The 19,656-nt window shown below is 37.6% G+C and overlaps 1 protein-coding gene across 1 annotated transcript in view; it reads right to left on the bottom strand.

The window, feature by feature from the left end:
- Nucleotides 1-19,656, bottom strand: part of Smg1 (SMG1 nonsense mediated mRNA decay associated PI3K related kinase) — a 103,555-nt gene that overhangs the window by 57,091 nt on the left and 26,808 nt on the right. Inside the window, 12 exon segments of the mRNA XM_027410155.2 lie at nucleotides 457-726; nucleotides 1,244-1,345; nucleotides 2,246-2,470; nucleotides 4,748-4,921; nucleotides 6,897-6,994; nucleotides 8,089-8,161; nucleotides 8,516-8,641; nucleotides 12,538-12,751; nucleotides 13,613-13,671; nucleotides 15,152-15,288; nucleotides 17,722-17,877; nucleotides 18,438-18,601. Of these exon segments, the coding sequence (XP_027265956.2) occupies nucleotides 457-726; nucleotides 1,244-1,345; nucleotides 2,246-2,470; nucleotides 4,748-4,921; nucleotides 6,897-6,994; nucleotides 8,089-8,161; nucleotides 8,516-8,641; nucleotides 12,538-12,751; nucleotides 13,613-13,671; nucleotides 15,152-15,288; nucleotides 17,722-17,877; nucleotides 18,438-18,601 (1,798 nt within the window).

Raw genomic sequence — 19,656 nt, 5'->3', positions numbered from 1 at the left:
AGAGACTAAGACTCTAGCTGAATCAGTGATGCCCAGGTTCAATGAGAGACCCTATTTCAAGCAATAAGATGGAGAGCAATTAAAGAAGGTCCTAAATATTGAACTCTGCACCCACCCCATAAATATGTAAGGTTTATGAAGACATGGTGATACATGGCTATAATTCTCATAATCTGTCTCATATAAATCTCTATAATCTGGTCCACATAGACTCTACTCAAAAGCAAGAAGAAAACAAAATAGGAAAAGGGTGGAGAAGGCTTAACCATGGATAAATAGTCTTTATAGCCAGGAACAGGGGGGTGGAGTGGGGGGGTGGGGGGTAATATGCCAGTAAACCCAGTGAGTACTCAGGAGGCCAAAGCAAGTTCAAGGCCCACTTGAGCCACACAGCAGAACCCTGTTTCAAAACCAGAAATAACACAAAATGCAAAGTCTTTACTATTAAAGACTCACCCCAATTAATGAGTTTTTGGCATTTCCAATTGTAGTCAGGGCACTGAGATCAAATATAACTACAAAGTTGGCATTGTCAACATTGAACACATGATTCTGAAAAGCCTCATGTTTAATCTCAGAACAGGCGTCAGGGAGCTGGAGACTGTGTAGCAGATTGTTTAGTGCACAAGTCATTTCTCCCAAAATTAATTTATAGGCAGTTTCCAGAACAGGAATATTCTTCAAGCTTAGCACTGCTTGATAAACAGCATGGGCCACAGCAACAACCTACAAAGGAAAAATTTCAGGGAAGTGGTTAAAAATCACCATATGCAGCATGTTAGGGAGATAACCATGCAAGACTTAGAAACTCAGTCCATAATACCCAAAAGCTTCATTTTATAAGACCAACCTTAAGGAACATATGTATTAGTGGACTTTTCACAAAGCTCTATGGACTTATTATAAATAAAAAATGCTCTAAAACCTGATATGAAAAATTTCTCAAGAACTGCAGGGTATTTTGTTGTTGTTGTTGTTTACACGCAATACTTCTGAATTTATACCTTTAGAAATAAATTTGCCTCTTGCCTTTATAGAAATTTACCAAAATCAATTTAATAAATTATGGGTACTCTGAAAAGGCTAATAGATACCTCATTCATGAAGGTACTAGTATGATAATAAGTATTAACCTAAAGCTGTCACTGTAATCCCTTCATATTCAATATCAAGTATCGTTTCATACTGAAATAATCTGTTAAGCAAAAGAAGTCCCACTTCTTGTTATCCATGTAATACTTACCTCTTTTTCTTTATGGTATCGTAAAAATAGCAGTTTAGATGATGGTATGAAAAGTTTTTCTACAAACGAAGATGGTAATTTTGTATTTATCTGCTCAATAATCTAAAAGAACAAAATTTTAAAATAAGCTTACTGAAGTTACAAAAATGCAAGGAAAAACCTTTAAAAAGTCAATATAAAAGGACTACATAGTTGGCAATTCTTAAAAAAGGCAAAAAAAAAAAAAAAAAAAAAAATGGAGACAGTAAAAGCCCCAGGAGTTCTTTAAAATACTAAAATTGGTTAGTGTCAGGAGGAGGCAATCAACAGCCTGCATGAACCAGATAGGACATGCATTTCTAATTACAGGAGCTAAGTACTAAGTATAAAAACTCATTATTCCATTATACTTTAAAGGGAGCAGTTATATATGACTAATAAATTAAAGGAGAATAAATTAAGTTTTTCTAAGAAACAAAATATAAGTAGGTTTTTGAAAGTAGTCAAATACCTTCTCCCATATAGCAATTAGGTACACTAGTGAGTCTCCAGTAAAGGGGGACAGGTCAGCAACACAAGGTCAGAGAAGTAAGACTAAAGTGAGCTACCAAACACTAAAGGCAGTTTTAATATTAGAAAAAAAATCATACTGGACTAGAAAAATGAGTTATCAATGGAATTTTATAAAGATAAAAGTAAACCATTTTTTAAAACACACAAAGCAAAGCTTTTTAATTTCTTCCACATCAATTCAAAGACCTACATAAACCTACAAATACAGGGGCTGGAGAGATAGTTCAGCAGTTAAGAGCACTGGATGCTTTTCCAGTCCTGAGTTCAATTCCCAGCACCTACATGGTGGCTCACAACCATCTATAGGTATCTGATGCCCTCATCTGGCATAAAGGTGTACATGCAGATAGAGCACTCATATGTAAAATAAATATATAAATCTTTAAAAATTAAAATAAAAAATAAACCTACATATACAACAATTAAAAACAAAAGGAGTAATTCACATACCAATGTGAGCAAATTCAAGACTGAGATGATATAATCGGTACCACAAGTCTGGCAATTCTCCAGTTGGTCTAATCCATATGTAATGACCATGTCACAATGTATAGTCATGCTAGGATCCAAGCTGCCGAGCAAAACACCAACACACTCATTAGCAGCTGTCAACACAGCCTCAGAAAAAAACACTTGGTTTGCAGCCGTCACGCATCTCATTACTCTGTATAGAACCTGCAAATGGGGAAAACAAGCACCTTTTTAAAACACAAGCTTCTCCATACCACTATTTGCTATTTAATGCAGCTTCAAGTCAAAATTAGTCTTGTTAACAGTCTTGTTTTTTGTTTTTTTGTTTTGTTTTGTTTTGTTTTTTTGACTGAAATGGGGCAAAGGCTAACCCACATGGCTTTACTGAAGTGCACCTCCATAGAGTTCACAGTTGATTCTCTAATTCTTGGTAGCTAGTAAGAGCATCAAATATTTTGGCTAAAAGTATTCCAAATTACAATCTTGACAAGAAATGGAATTTGTCCCCTTGAGTTCACTTATATTCTTCCCCTATTCCTAGATATTATCAAATGGCTAAAGCTTAGTATCTTTTATAACTATGAACACACACCACAATTTAGCACACTTAGGAATGTCCTACTCACATTTGCTTAAACAGAGATCTTGGATTTTTTTTTATTTGGTTGGTCATTTTGTTTTTGGTTTTTTTGAGACAGCGTTCCTCTGTGTAACAGTCTTGGCTGTCTTGGAACTCACTTTGTAGACCAGCTGGCCTTAAACTCAGATCTGCCTGCATTCTACCTCCCAAACTGGGATTAAAGAAATGCACCACCACCACCCAGCTAATTCTTGGATTTTTAACAATCTTTTCAAAATAAATACTAGGGTTGTTTTAAGCTAATATTAAAGTTTGTGTACCAATGACCATAATAGCCAAGTATTCTACCACTGAGTCCTGGAAGTTCTTTCTCAAGGTAAGAATTCCTGATGTGCACATCCTATTAAGAACCATAAAAACCAGATAATTTCCAACATACATACATGCACAGAAATCATTAACTACATAACAATATTTACATACTAAATTTCAAATAAATAATAAATTTTTGTTTTGTTTTTTTGTTTTTTTGAGACAGTGTTTTTCTGTAGCTTTTGAGCCTGTCCTGAACTATTTTTCTGGACCAGGCTGGCCTTGAACTCAGTGATCTGCCTGCCTCTGCCTCCTGAATGCTGGGATTAAAGACATGTGCCACCACCACCTGGCATTAAGTAAATGAAAAATTTCATGCTAGAAAGTATCACAGATCTCTAACAGTCAATCAGTAATACCCAGTGGACTGTCTTTAAAATTTGTAAGTTTCATTAATGCTATTCACAAAAGCCAAAATTGAAGGCATTCATAACATATTTAAAATATAACTATTCTGAGAAAGCTTATGTTCCTTTCCTTTTGTTTTGCATGTGACTTAACTGTCTTTACTTCACTCTTCAATCAACAACCTTCTAAGTAATAAAAAGGGAAGAAAGAAATTAAGCCATTTTGAAGATTTCAATTATCAACATGAAGGCTTAGTTTTATGTATAATCTGACACTTCTGCTCTAATACACACCTACCTTTCCAAGACAATAATTTATCCAAAGTTATGCTCCTAAAAGGCCAGCACTGCTCCTAAGCAGTAGCATACTTCAGTCATGTAGCCTGTCTTCCCTGGCTGCCTCATATGCATCTCCTTCCTCACTCCAGAGCAGTGCTCAGGACTCATTTCTCTCTGCTAAACTATATTATACCATGCCTTAACCACTCAAGTGTGGTAATCTGGCCACTTCTCATACCTGGCTTCAGGCTGATATTTTAAAATAGTATTTACATCAAAGAATATACAAATATGATTCTAGGGTTTCACCTTGTCATGTCCAAAGAAAATGACCACTTTATATTCACTGCAGTAATATGGCTAGCATTCAGGGTTTCCATGCAAGGCAAAGGCTCTATTAAAAACTGCACAATCAACCAAAGAAAATTATTTCTGATGCTTTCTCTATGGTGTATTATTCTTACTATGTTGAAAACTAAAAGGAGGCTCAATTTTTAAAGAAAAATTAACATTATTTTTAACGTTTTTATTTATTTTTTTGAGACAAGGATTCTCTGTGTATTTTTAAAGTTTCAAAATTATATATTAAAAATAGTAAGTGCAGGTTGAGGAAAAAATTTGGTGCTTTATGAAGTGCAAGTAAGAATAAAGCCTACGCAAGGCACGAGGTTCAACCCCAGTACCAAAGAAAAATAAATACATGGATCTGTGAAGGAACTTCTTAGAGAAATGTCAAGGCTGTGTAAGAATTCAGAGTGGCCCTTTCTTGGTGGAGTGAGTAATGATGGTGGTTGATAAGCAAACTTCCCTACTTTTCTGAGTAAGGAAGTAACCAGACACAAACATATTTAACATGAAAGGTTAGTTCACTGGGTACAGGAGGCCCTCACAATACAAACTTACATCTGTGACATATGCCTCGGTAATCGGTGGACCCCGAATTGGGCTGAAGCGCTCCCCAATGCTCCTCACAACAGTACTGAACACTCGTAGAAGTGCTGCCAGCTTTGGTAATGACACTGATGGAGGAGGAACATCTTCATCTACTGACTCCCCAGAGGCCACATGGCTGAGGTCCTAGAGGTAAATCACAACATTCTTATTGAAATAGTAGTACACTGAGAGGTGTGCTTTGGCTTTATTGCTATAAGCTAGTAACCAGTAATCCAGCCCAAGCCCTTGCATATACTAGGAAAGAACTCTGCAATGAGCTACATTCCAGCCCCTATTTCTTTATAGATCTCCTTCCTATACCCCAAAAACTTTATTTTGAGATAGAGTCCACTATGTTACCAAGATTTCTGGGCTCCATCAATACTCGGAGCTCAGCCTCTGGAGTAGCAGAGGCTTATCCCAGTAAGTTTCTCAATTCTTTCTTTCTTTCTTTCTTCCTTCTTTTGTTTCTTAGTTTCCCAATTCTTTAAGTCATTTAACTTTAGCAGGTTTTTGTTTGTGGGTTTTGTTTTGGTCTTTTCCTTTTTCTCTTTTAAAACAGTATCTCCTACTGGCCTGGAACTCAATATGTAGACCAAGCTAGCCTCCAACACAGAGAAATCTGTCTAATTGTGCCTGGAATTAAAGGCGTGTTCAACCGAACCTAGCCCTAGAAAAGACTACCAATTACGAGAAATTTTAGTTCAAAATTTAGTTCAAGGGAGGAAATGTAGGACTCCATATGCCTAAAGTTCTCTAAATCACTCCAAACAAAACCAGGTAAATTATGGAAATTATTTACAGTAGATGCTAGAAAAAAAAAAAAAAAACCCACAAATTCTTATGCATATATTATACAGCTGTATTAGTATAAAAGGTACACCAAAGTTGTGGCATTCCTAAATTTGTTTTCTACTAAATCTCATTCCATATAATTTTTGATCAACAAATTAAAATATATTATTAGCATGCACTCCAAAGGAAAGGGGTTAGAAATTTGGAGACCTACTCTACAGAATTAAAGACTAATTTAAAGTTTAAGATATACCAAATTAAGTACCCCCCCCCCAAAAAAAAAGACAGAAAGAAAAGTAGTATTAAAAATGCCTAAAGGACAGGGTTTCTCTGTAGATTTGATGACTGTCCTGGAACTCTCTTTGAAGACCATGCTGGCCTTGAACTCACAGAGATCCACCAACTTCTGCCTCCTGAGTGCCAGAGTTAAAGGCATGCACCACCAACGCCCGGCGAAAATGGGTAGAATTTAGAAAGACTGATCTCTATAGATAAGGGAGATTCTGTATGTCCCGAGGGACAAAAGAAAAATATGGAAACATAATATTCTATTATTTTATCTTGAAGAAAGCAAAACAAACATACCAGTGATGAAAGTGGTAAACCTCTTACTGACTAGAAGTAGCAAAAAACTAAAGCAAATGCGGTATGTGGGACAGCCATGGTACTCCCATGGATGACCAGGAGCAAGGGCAAAGGCTGCAGGAAGCACATGAAAGTCACCACATTCACACACAGCTGCACCAGTGGAGTTAAGCCAAGGCTTGTCCTCCAAAGCATGATATGAGAGCCTCTGAATAACTTAGGGCAGCATCTTTAGGGGTATTTTTTCATTTCTAAACTAACAATCTGCCCTTTGGTAATAAAAAAAAGGGGGGGGACTGATAGCAGAAAAATACCTGCTATCAAGAACATTTAAGCTTTGCATAATATTAAGACATATACACTGGGCATTGGTGGTGCACGCCTTTAATCCCAGCACTAGAGAGGCAGAGGCAGGTGGATCTCTGTGAGTTCGAGACCAGCCTGGTCTACAAGAGCTAGTTCCAGGACATCCTCCAAAGCCACAGAGAAACCCTGTCTCGAAAAAACCAAATGACATATACATGTATATGGGTGTGTGTGTGTGTGTGTGCGTGCGTGTGCCTGTGTCTGTATTGTGTTTGCATATAAAAACTCTGGTTGCTTAAAAATAGCAAAAATAAAATAAAAAACTAATGTCAATGATGTTATAATTTCTGCTTAAACGTCAGTCTTAATTATTTTAAACTAAATCGAATTCTGTTTATAATCTTTAAGAATAACCTGGCTTTCTACAACTTACCTCAGCATATGCCTCCATGTCTTCAAGAAATTGACCAAGAAGAGTGGTAGAAAATGCAAGGTCAGCTACCCAAAATGGCTCCAAACTCTGCAACCACCCTTGACATCATGGAAGAAATTTTCAAGAGAAAGAAATAAAAAAAAAGGGGGGGGGGCATGGAAGAGTTTACCAAAAGTAAAAAATTGATTCCTGCTTTCAAGCTATCTATTCTTAAAACATGCCATGTATCTTAACATTAGAACTGCCACTAAAAAGCATGCTGGTAATTAATCAAGCCTCTTTTAATGTTACAGAAATCAACATCCTTCAGGAATCAGTATGTAAATCTTGTATTATTTTTTATCTGATTTAATATCCACAATGTCACCCCCCCACACACACACACACATGACTTAAAAATGCCACCATGTACTATCAACCTAGCTTTAAATCCCAGGGTCATGACTAGTTGCCAAGGGTATGCAACTGGCTTCACAGCAGAAATGATACTATCCATTCTAACTGGCATACTCTTGTCAAAAGTTATTACACCAGATTTAGAGAAGAGAGGAAACTATACCATGTGAAATAAGCAGGTGTGTGCAAATGAGTTGAATTATCATTTGTTCTCTGTCATAGATGACAATCTTCCACTTACGTCAGGCACGTTTAAAATGACCATAAAAGCAACAATAGAAACAACAAATAGGGACTGGAGGGAGAGCTTAGCAGTGAAGAGCACTCTTCCAGAGGACCCAGGTTTAATTCCCAGCACACACACGGCAATTCACAACTATCTTTAACTTCAGTTCCACAGGACCCAACACCCATGTGCGCGCGCGCGCGCGCACACACACACACACACACACACACACACACACGAGAGAGAGAGAGAGAGAGAGAGAGAGAGAGAGAGAGAGAGAGAGAGAGGGCACAGAATCTTCAATTTTAGGTTTCTGGGTATTCCAACCTCTTGACTTTCTTGCTAAGCATATAACAGATACAGTCTTTAAATTCTCAGAGGGTGCAACACTGTAATCTAGATTTCTCCTACCCTACTATTTACTACATAATTTTGCTTTGAAAAGATCAACAGAGCTACTAAGTGACACTTATAACAGCTAATATATCTTCTTGAAGCAACCCTTTTTGCTAGATCAGACCCACACTTCTTTGCACAGAATTTACAGGACTGACACAAGCTAAGACTTACCAGACACCTGCTGTGTGAGGGAGGGTTTCTGAGTATGATCTATGTGCCATCCAACTAATATATCAACTGTATCCTTGAAGACAAAAAGAGGAGGCCAGTCATTTTAAGGTTTCACTGATATGTCATCAGTGCGATCACATCACATTAAAAGACCCTAGAAAAAGCTGTTCAATCCTCCTGACACTGGAATTGAGGGGCAACACGTATTAATGTCAGGGGAAAAACGGAGTTGTTACTTTTTATTTTAAAAAACTGACATTTTCATGATCACTACTGTTGTGATATTACTGCATCAGACAACCCCTTTCCTCCAAAAGATCACTGGTTATATTCACATGGTCAGAAATTTCTTTACTATTTGATGCCCTACTTCTTCACAAAACTATCACACCATCAGAGAAAGGTGCGATGGCAGTAAGAAACTTACCCTAAAATTGGTGCTGAAAATATGAGGGTAGCATCGAGCCACCAAAAGAATGCACTTAACACATTTGCAAAGTAATTCTGGTGTATCCACATTTTCAAGAATGGATTGTAGGCTGGTCATCACGAGCTGAAAAGCAAGTTACAATCATAAACATTTGACAATAAACAGTTTCACTTCACAACTGATTATGAGACCAAAGAAAAATTTTTTCAATAATGTATAAAATACAAAACTAGAGAACACAAAACACTACTTTATGTAAATATTTCAAGTTCAGTGTTTTCAAAAGAAACAAGTTCTATTGCATTAATTTTTTGAAAAAGCATTCATTATGTTAGGCTAAAAACCAATACTGCTCTCTATTCTATTGTCTATTAACATTATTCCTTTTTTATCAATTAACTTTAGTGGTGAGTAACACCTCTGTATCTTATTCATAGTAATGCTGTGTCTGTAACTGAATTTAAAAGTACAAAAATAAGATGCACGTAACCGGGAGGCAGAGGCAGGCGGATCTCTGTGAGTTCAAGGCCAGCCTGGACTCCAGAGCGAGTTCCAGGACAGCCATGGTAGTTGCACAGAGAAACCCTGACTTGCAAAACTAAAAAGATGCACGTAAACAGACGTGGTGGCACATGCCTTTAATCCCAGCAACCAAAGAAGCAGAGGAAGGTGAACCTCTGATAGTTCAGCCTAGTCTGGTCCACACAGAAAGTTTGAGGCTGGCCAGGGATACACATAACTCTACTTCACCAACACATCCTCAAAAAAGTAAGATATACTTGGGAAACTCATTTCCTTAAATGCCTCAATTAAAGCTAGGAACCGTGGCACAGGCCTGTAACCCCAGCACTTGGGAGGCTAAAGAAGAATAAATAGACCAGAAAAGACTGAGTTACAAAGTAAAGCCTTTTCTTAAAACAAAGAATAAAAAAAAAACAAAATTTGTTTTCAAAGTAAATCTTAGGCAACTAATATGCTTTAAAAGCAAAATTTATGCATCTTGTTTCTAATCAAAATGATCTGGAGAGAGTTAATTAGGATGGGGCCCCTACAGATAACATTCAGGCTTCTTTCGACTGAGTATATATAATGAAAATAGACTTATCACTTACACAGCTGCTAAAAACCACTTTCCCCAGTCAGAAAAGGCTCTTTTTTACATGTACATATATGCATATACATGGATGTAATGAAGGGGAGTAATACAGGGCTGGAGAGATGGGTCAGCAGCTAAGAATACTTGCTGTTCTTGAAGAGTACCTGGGTTCATTTCTCAACACCCACAGAAGAGCTCAAAACTATCTGTAACTCTAGTTCCAGGGGAACTAATGGCCTTTCTATACCCTGTACCACACAAGCACATGGTTACGCATACAATAGTCATAAAACATAATATAAATGAATCTTTTTAAAAGATTTAAAAGCTAGAATTTTAAAGTCACCATTTTGCAGTAGCCAATGGTACCATCTAGATGCTTAAAATAACTAAGTGAAACATTACTAAAACAACAGAACATCCAAAGATCAAGACATTAGACCCAGACTGCTCATTTAAAAGGAAAAAAGCTTCGTAATAAGATCTGATGATCATTCCATCAACCAGTGGTCACTCTTCAAGTCCAATAGAGGGATAACCTGCTGTCAGGTGCCTGTAATGAACTCATTAAGTATTCATACTCAAAAATGTTTAAACTGATTCTAATCAGGAAGGTACAGTCATTAAAAAAAAAAAAAAAGGTGGGGGGAACACATATAATAATATAAGGAATGGATGTGGAAAACTATCATTGTATGAAAATTTAAAAAGCACAATACCAAAGGCAATACTTGAGTCTTGAATGGGATCCTGGCTCAAAGAAACCATAGATATACATAGTAACTTAATGGCAATTACAGACACTTGAACATAGTTTGTAAGGCAATAAAATGCTTTTCTTAAGTATATAATATTGCTGCTATAGAAGAGAAATAGGCTTATTCTTCAGCAATATATACTGATATACTAATAGAGTGAATTGTCAAATGTATTTAATTTATCTTCAAATACTTCCACAAAAAGTGTTCATGTGAAAATAAAGCAAGTGTCAGGCATGGGGAGATGGCTCAGCTGGTAAAGTGCCTGTCATATAAGCATTAAGACCTTGGTTCAATCACTAGCACCCCGTAAAGGCCAAATGTGGCACATGTCTAATTCAAGCACTATGAGAGGAGGAGAAACTGCAGACAGGCAGGTTACTGAGGTTTACTAATAGCCAGTGAGAGACCCTGTCTCAATAAACTAAGGAGGAGAGCAATAGAAGAAACCACTGACCTCTGGCCTCCAGACACATGCATACCATACATACTTCGACTATCAAAAAAAGATAAAAAAAACCTCTAAGCCATATATAGTAGTACACCCTTGTACTTTCAGCATTTGGGAAGCTGACTCAGGGAGGATCATCATGAGTTTCAGGGCCAATTAGGGCTACAGGGTGAGACCCTGCCTTAAAAACCAAAAAGTAGGACTGGACAAATGGCTCAAAGGTTAGAAGCACTGGCTGCTCTTCCATAGATCCTGAGTTCAATTCCTAGCAACCACATGGTGGCTCACAACGATCTATAATGAAATCCAGTGCCCTCTTCTGGTGTGCAGGTATGCATGCAGGCAGAACACTGTATACATAATAAATGGTTTTTTTAAAAAAAGCAGGAAAACTGCACATATTTTAAAAAGTAAATAAGGGTACTTCCAGAGGTCCTGAGTTCAATTCCTAGCAACCACATGGTGGCTCCCAACCATCTGTAATGTGGTCTGGTGCCCTTTTCTGGACTGCAGGGATACATACAGATAGAAAACTGTATACATAATAAATAAATTAATTAATTAATCTTTAAAAAGTAAATAAAACATAAAAATGTTATTAGGCAGGGGCTGGAGGTACCTCAGCAGCAGCAACATTCCTAATATACACAAGGCCTGGGATCTTATCAAACTGATCTATATATCTTCCTGTGGATTTGGAATCTTTCAAACTACAGTTATGAAATGCTTATATAAAAATTATGTGTAAAATAGGAGCAATTTGCTGCTATACTGTTTATTTACAAGTAATTATCAGAAACTTTCCCAAAATTTCTACAGTCAAGGAAGAACATATAGGGATATTTCATACACATATATGTATTTTTTTAATTATTCAAAATGAAGCAGTTTGTGAGTTGTAAATTGGCAAACAAAGCCAGGCACAGTAACACACACCTTTAGTCCCAGCACTCAAAAGGCAGGTAAGTGGATCTCTGAGTTCCATGCCAGCCAGGGCTACATAGTAAGACTCTGCCTCTCAAAAATAAAGACATCAGATATTCCAGGCGCCAACTTATTTTTTTCAAACACTCCCTCAACAAAAACATTAAATGTTACTCAGATTAAACTGGAAAGTCAGATACAGCATATAGTCCTGGCACTCAAGGGGCTAAGGAAGAATAGATGAGACACTGGATAACAGTTTGTGCTAAACAGTAAGACCCTATCTCAAAAAGCTCTAACCAAAAGAAACCCTTTTGGGAATGAGTTTTTCCATGTATATAGACATTCACAAGTAAAGCAGAACTAAATAATAGCTGAAGTACATTCATAAATTGGTGTTTCCATTATTTAGATTAATAATTTTTGGCATCAAACCTAAAACTCAGGGAAGTGAAAGAGAGAGGAGAGGAAAAAATATTCAGAAATTAATTGTGATATTTAGCATTTGTCTCAAAAACTGTAAGGGACCCTCCAGTACAACTCTTTGAGTAAAGAGTTCCTATTTTTTGACTTTATCTGCAAGTCACTCTATGAAACAGCTTCAAAGAGAAGCTTCTAAAAAAAATGAAAAGACAAAATGTTTGAAATTAAATTACTTTAAAACTAGCTTTACTCAAACTCAAAATGCATTTCATTTGCACAGTGCTGTGTCCAACAGTAGGCAGGTAAGCCCTGTCCTCCACTTGGTCCTCTACCTCACTCCACTCCATTATGGGTCCCTGGCTCTCACCTGCATCACCGAGGAAAAGGCTTTCTTCTCCCCAACAGTCTCCAGAGCTCTGTAGGTGGCGCACAGGTAGAGCAACTTCACTTCATCTTTAGCAGATGAGCTAAATTTGCTAAAAATCCACTTGAAGATCTTCTCAGCCTCATAGCTCAGAGAAGCACAAAGAAGTCCAAGACAGCAAGCTCCCTCCTGCCTCAACTCCTGAAGCAACTTGCTACTGTGTTTATTTTAATGCAAACCAAACAAAAAACAAACAAAAGGCATTAGTTTTCAAGGAGCAAAAGTGTAACACTTCTTACAAAAGAATGTCTCCCATGTATTAAAGGATTTCTAAATGACTTTTCAAAGCTCAAACTAAATTAAAAGGTGGAATTTTATCCATTCTGTATCTGTATCCTCTATATTCGATAATGTTCATAAGTCCCTTTATCAGACACTAGATTTCTTTACAAAAGTATTTACTGAAAAACACTAAAAAACTAAGAAGTGCTAAAATCCAGGTTTCAAGTTCTACTTCTAACTGGATCATAGAAAGAGGTGGCAAGAAATTAATAGGAAATGCAATGCATTTCTAATAACATCTAACATGTAACGACTGTGATGTAGGAAATGTTTAGTAGCTAAACCACACAAACTTAAAAGGGATAACAGCCAGAACTAAGAATAACATTCAGAAATTATGTAAAATACAACCATCGGTGACCTGCTAATTCCAATACTGCAATCCTTTGGAATCGCTGAACAAATCTGAGAAGCCTAGAGATGATTTAAAGAATGAGGTTCACCCTTTTGTCTGCTCTCTAAGCATTTCTAAAACTCCCAGAAACATAACTTTCATGCATGCTAGCTAGCCTCAGCTCATGTTTTTCTTCAAGCCAATGCTTAGGAAAGAAGAGGATTCTCTTCCAAGTAGATTCCATTTGTGTTCAACAAAAATTAATAATAAATAACAGGTTAAGAATAGTATGAAGATTTAGACATGTTTATAAACAAGGTCCAGGATACATCATTTATAGTTTAATAGTTTCTATAATTACCTTCAAAGTCACCTAAATGTGACCATTATTAGTTTACTTACCTTTCATTAAGCACATCATGCACTGCAGCCAAGATATTATCCAACTGTTTAACTAGTACCTTAAAAAAAATTATAAAAACTTCAGATTCCTACTTAAAAATAGCATTGTATACTTGATCTTTCCATTCAGATTATGATTATACAGCATCTCAGTTTACTTGTTATTGCCAATGCTAATCACATGAGGATGACATGTTTCCCTTCAAGCTATAAAAGACTTATAGGAAACAAGAGTCGGAATCATCAACAAGATACAATCAAGCTCGTTTTAATTGAAAAGCTCAGAAAAGAGCATTTACATGGAATGATAGGTAATGAGAGGTAATAAAGGAATACAGTGACATACCAATGACAGAATCTAGGGGTGACAGCATGAGTTTCGCTGTACATCTTTCTACTTGCTGTATATTCAAAATTTTTCATAATAAATTGAGGGGAGGACCTTGCTTTCTGCCTTATATCATTCTTACTAAAATTTCTCCTGTATCAAGCTCTTAACATCAGGAAAATTAAGAGTAAAGAACTAAGCCAGGCAGTGGTGGCACATGCCTTGAATCCCAGCCCTCAGGCATACACAGGTGGATCTCTTTGAGTTTGAGGCCAGCCTGGTCTACAAAGCTAGAGAAACCCGATCTTAAAAAACAAAAAACAAAAAAAAATTTTTTTCCCTTGGTGAGACAGGGTTTCTCTGTTTCTCCCTGACTGTCCTGGAACTCACTCTGTAGACCAGGCTGGCCTCAACCTGCCTCCCAAGTGGCAGGATTAACGGATTAACGGCAGGCGCCACCATAGCTGGTGAGAATTATTTTCAAACTGCCTCTAAAGATTGTCTTTTAAGGAGCTTTTCCATTTCTTTCCATTATTTGTGTGTGTGTGTGTGTGTGTGTGTGTGAGAGAGAGAGAGAGAGAGAGAGAGAGAGAGAGAGAGAGAGAGAGAGAGAGAGAGAGAGAGAGAGAGAGAGAGAGAGAACAAGTGCTCTCAGAGGCCAGAAGTGTCCAATCACCTGGAACTGGAGTTACAGGCAATTGTGAGCTGCCACATGAATGCTGGGAGCCAAACTGAAGACCCCTTCGAAAGCAGTAGATACCCTTCACACCTCAGAGGCATCTATTCAGCCCCAGCTTTTCCATTTCTTTAGCTCTGATCACTAGACCAGACTTACATGCATATAACACATACCTCATACTTCCACTATGTGTATACTTCTATACGGAAAATAAAAAATAAAATACAATCTTCATATTTAGTATAGAAATACTGTCCTGTCAAAGAAAATGTCTATGGACAGCAGGGTTATCCATAAGCTAAATGCACTTTATGAAAGAAGACACCAAAGTGATGCCAAAAATAGCCACCATAAATAATACATTAGGGGCATACCATTCCAGGGCACCCTAACATAGGTCAAGTACAGAGTTAAGGAAACTTCTTTTTCCTAGAAGCAAACCATTTCTTGCTGAAACCTCCCAACACAAAACCACTTTGAGTGCACTTTGAGAACACTGAGATCCTCAGCAACTCCAAGCGCATTTACTCACCAGTTTATTTTCTGGCTGCTGAATAAACTCCTTCAGCTGCTTTACAGTAGCCAGTCTTCGGTCTCTGTCATCTTCCCGGGTGATCCTCCGAAGAAGATTCGACAGTCGAGACTCATCCGAGTACGACATCGATCGCTCTGTGAATATAAACATTTCATGGCCACCTAGTACACTAAAAGTATAAAGCATATTGTTCAGGCATTCTGAAGTATATCAAAACCCAGTATACTGATCTCTCTTCTCTCTTTGTATCTATAGAAGAATGCCTGGTCACAGTTCCACAGACCCCAAAACACTTTCAAAGAAAAAATGAATGAAAACCCTCAGCAAACTGAGCACTTCATTAAAGACCAGCTGAGAAAAAAAAAAGGGGGGTAGAAACATTTTTTTTTTCAGTTCCATTCCAAGTTGTTTTCAAGATCTAGATAAAAAGAAAAGGCATGATGGCAGGTACCTGCAGTCCCAGCTACTCCTGAGTCCACAAGTTTTTTAGATTAACCTGAGCAAAACAAGGAAATCACCTCAAGAAAAACAAAATATAAAAACCAAGAAAGCAGGAATAGGCAATAACTACAAGCCAGGGCTGATGTCTCTATAGGCAAAAAAGGTCATGCTTCTATTTCTCATGGAAGAGGGGCCCCTGGCAGAAAACCTCTTGTTCACAGTATTATCATTTCTCTAACACAAAGTTTAATGTGTAAGTACACATTTAATTTGACCAACATCTAACTCCCACTTGCAGTGTGAACACCATGGCATCACTATGAAAAAGTAGCCCCAGAACCTTTCTTTTTTTCTAGTGGCAAGCAGAGCACAAACATACCAACAGTGCTTGACACTTCTGATATTCTAAATATGAAGATTGTATTTTATTTTTTATTTTCCGTATAGAAGTATTTTTCCTATGTGTATGCAAGTGAACTGTGTACATCCCTGGCACCAAAAGGAGCCCAAAGAGGGTGCTGGGAATTGAACCTGGATCCTCTGCAAAAATAGCAAGTGATCTTAACTATTGAGCCCTCTCTCCAACCAGGACTGTGATTCTAAACAACCAGGTCTGTGATTCTAAACAAAATGATTTAGCATGTGTAAACAAACCACATCTAACATCAAGTTTCATTTCTTAATAAATCTCAAAATAAACATTCAAGAAACTACTATGTCTGAAAGAAGGAACAGGATTCTTTAACATACCCCTAGCCCCCAAGGTATATCAATAAGGATGGACAGGGAAAATAGCATTATATCACTTGTGCTCTAATTCTTCAACCACAAGCAAATCTCACAACTCAAGAGTAAATGAGGAACGGAACTAGATGAAATAAATGTTACAAATATTGAGACATCAAACACTTTGAGGCAGCAGCAGAAACTTTAACTTAGCCACTCAACCTCTGAAATTTTAAAAGTCAGTTTTGTGGTTTTTGTTTGTTTTTTGTTTTTGTTGTGTGTGTTTGGGGGGGGGATTCATTTTATGTGTATTTTACCTGCATGTATGCATATGCACTATGTACATTCTTGGTGCCCACAGAAGTCAGAAGAGGGCATCAGATCTCCTGGAGGTGGAGTTATGGTTTCCAACCACCATGTGGGTTGTTAAGAAATCAAACCAAGTATAAAAGCAACAAGTACTCTAACCACTGCACCATCCTCTCCAGCCCAAGAAAGCAGTTTTTTAAAAGTTAAATGCATTTTTTTTTGTTGTTGTTGTTTTGTTTTTCGAGACAGGGCTTCACTGTGTAACCCTGGCTGTCCTGGAAATTGCTCTGTAGACCAAGCTGGCCTCAAACTCACAGAGCTCTGCCTGCCAAATGCTGGGATTAAAGGTGTGCACCACCACTGCCTAGCTAAACGCCCTTTTTAAAAGGTGGTATGTTTGTAATATATACAAAATGTTCACTAAGATATACATAAAACTACACTGTGCAAAAAGCAATTATCTAAAACAAACCACTTAAATCAGAAACCTCAACTTTGTATGCAGCTCTATCAATGAAATTTTACTTCCCTTTAATAAAAGAAATATGTATTTGGGGTTTTGTTTTGTTTTTCTATTTTGGTCAGTCTGTCTGTTTTTTGAGGCAAGAGCTCTCTATATTACATAGCTCTGGCTGTTCTAGAATTCACTATGTAGACCCTGGTGGACCTGAACTCACAGAGATCCACCTGCCTCTACTTTCCAATTGCTGGGATTAAAGGGATGTACCACCCTACCTTGCTGGAATACACATTATCTTTTCTACCCTGAATGCTGAAAGCACTCTATTTACACTGGAAAATCAGCAATAGAAGGCAAAGTATAGTTATACTTAACTTTTAAAAAGGGTCCCCTCTGTATATAGGACTTGCCATATCTACGACCCATTCAGAAACCCTTTAAGATGTTACCCATATGGCTGGGCTTTAGAGAAATCCTGTCTCGAAAAAAAACTAACAATTTTCTAGAAGCTAGAAGTTCACAGAAAATGGTGTAAAGTGTTGTCACCTGCATGCTTTGCAATTCAGAGCTGCACTTACCTGGTCATGGCCATGAGAGCTAAATGTGGTCAACCCCAGTTTCCAAGTCTTACCCTGTGATTTCCTCATGTCTTTGGTGGCTAATGCACGACTGCCATGCTGAACACTGGTAAACTCAGGGCTGGTCACATTGTTAACCCTCAGCTCTTGCCCCAACGACTTCCGACCATAAGTATTTTCCCCAGATCCTCCATTGACACTGTAGCCACCTGAAAAAAAGCAATGTGTACATTATCTTAACAGGGCCCCAGTTTCATTCCCTCAACTCAACAGTTCAGGATCTTATCCATTTACAGCCTTTGCTTCTCCCCCATCTCCCCTGTGCTACTTTGACTCCAAACCATTTTGATTTATTCATTGGAAGGTAAGTAGAGAAACAAAAGTTAAAATTCAGACAGATTTTACACTCTGCCTAAGAACATTTTGGGTGAGTATACAAGAGACAGTAACCAGAGAACCTCAAATGTTACAAGTGTACAATGCATTTAAACTATATGCATTAAAAGAAATTCTTTAAACAGGCAAACTTTTGAAGTTTTTCAAAAATAATATCTGGTACCTATTTTTTCAATACATTAAAAAATGAATAGAGGGAAGGAAGGAGGAAGAGTGACAGAGACAGATGAGAGAGAGACAGATGTGAGAGAGAGAGAGAGAGAGAGAGAGAGAGAGAGAGAGAGCGCCAGTCTAAAACAATAGCATTCGCCAGCAATAGAAAAATCTGTGTGTGTGTGTGTGTGTGTGTACATATATTTATATATATATATACCCTTTTCGTCATTCTGTATGTCAACATGGCCTCTGGTATCATCGTGCCTTTGCCGAGACACCACAGCTGAATTTGAAGGTTGCAGTCCATAAGAGGAAGAAACACCCCTATCTCTGGATGAGGAGTATTTTAAAGTATCTGGGTCGGCTGATGCACTATCAGTTCTGAAGAAAAAAAGAGAGAGAGAAGAAAAGAAAAATAAAAATTAGTATTAGAGCTTTAAGCAAACATTAATAGCCAAAGCTATACAGCATCTCTCCCCCTCTAACCTTTATGTTCAGCCACAACTCTATCAAGCACTCCACTGTCTAGTAAGTTTTTCAACTCAGAAGAAATTGCCAACAGATGAACTGCCTGCTGCTCATGTTCTCCTACTTGAAGAGCCTCCTGGATTACAGTACCAACGAATGTTGATTTGCTCATTTAGTTAATTTACTTTTTTTAGGAGAAGAGAATATTCGTGCAGATGATATGTGCACATGTGTGGAGACTAACAGGTCATGGTCAAGGTCTGGTGTCACTCCTCAGAAGCTGTTCACTTTGCTTTGCTGGGTCCTGAGGCACATCCATCAAACAAGCTGGTTGAATAGGGAGCTCCATGAATCTGCCTATCTCTGCTTTCCCTCAGCTAGGATTAGAAACACAGCTACTGCACCCAGCTTTTTATATGGGGTTCCAACTTAGGGCCTCATGCTTAGGCAACAAGCATTTTATCGATTGAGTCACCTCCCCAGCCACAGGACTATACTGTTTTGCATGGCATATTCTCCTATCCCAGGAAAACTAAATAACTGGTCACTCTTGCTTCCATAATGTGATTCTAAAAAGTAGTTCTTCCTACACTCTCTTTCCACAAAAGCTTATCGATCAGTCTTCCCAGTTATAAATGAAAAATACTGTTAGCATGTCAAAGAAACTGGAATTCTCAAATTCCATGTAAAGTTAGTACTTCATGACAGTGTCTACTGAACTCTCAACTGAATCTTCAAATATCTGGCAAGGAAATATACACTGGTATTTGAAAAGCTAGTAGGCTATAAGAACACATAAACTAAAAGGAAGATTGTGTTTATGCTTGGCTATTTAATGCCATCACTGGAAAGAATGCCAATTAAACTTATTTAAAAAGCAAGAAATAAAGTTAAATATTACATTTAATTATTTATTGTGAGTGTATCTCTCAGTAGAGATATGTGTGTCCATAAGTACCATAGCAAGC

Source organism: Cricetulus griseus, chromosome 3 (genome assembly GCF_003668045.3).
Source record: "Cricetulus griseus strain 17A/GY chromosome 3, alternate assembly CriGri-PICRH-1.0, whole genome shotgun sequence".
NCBI classification, from domain to species: domain Eukaryota; kingdom Metazoa; phylum Chordata; class Mammalia; order Rodentia; family Cricetidae; genus Cricetulus; species Cricetulus griseus.
The sequence above is the reverse complement of the archived record's forward strand: the minus strand, read 5'-3'. Positions and strand labels throughout refer to the sequence as shown.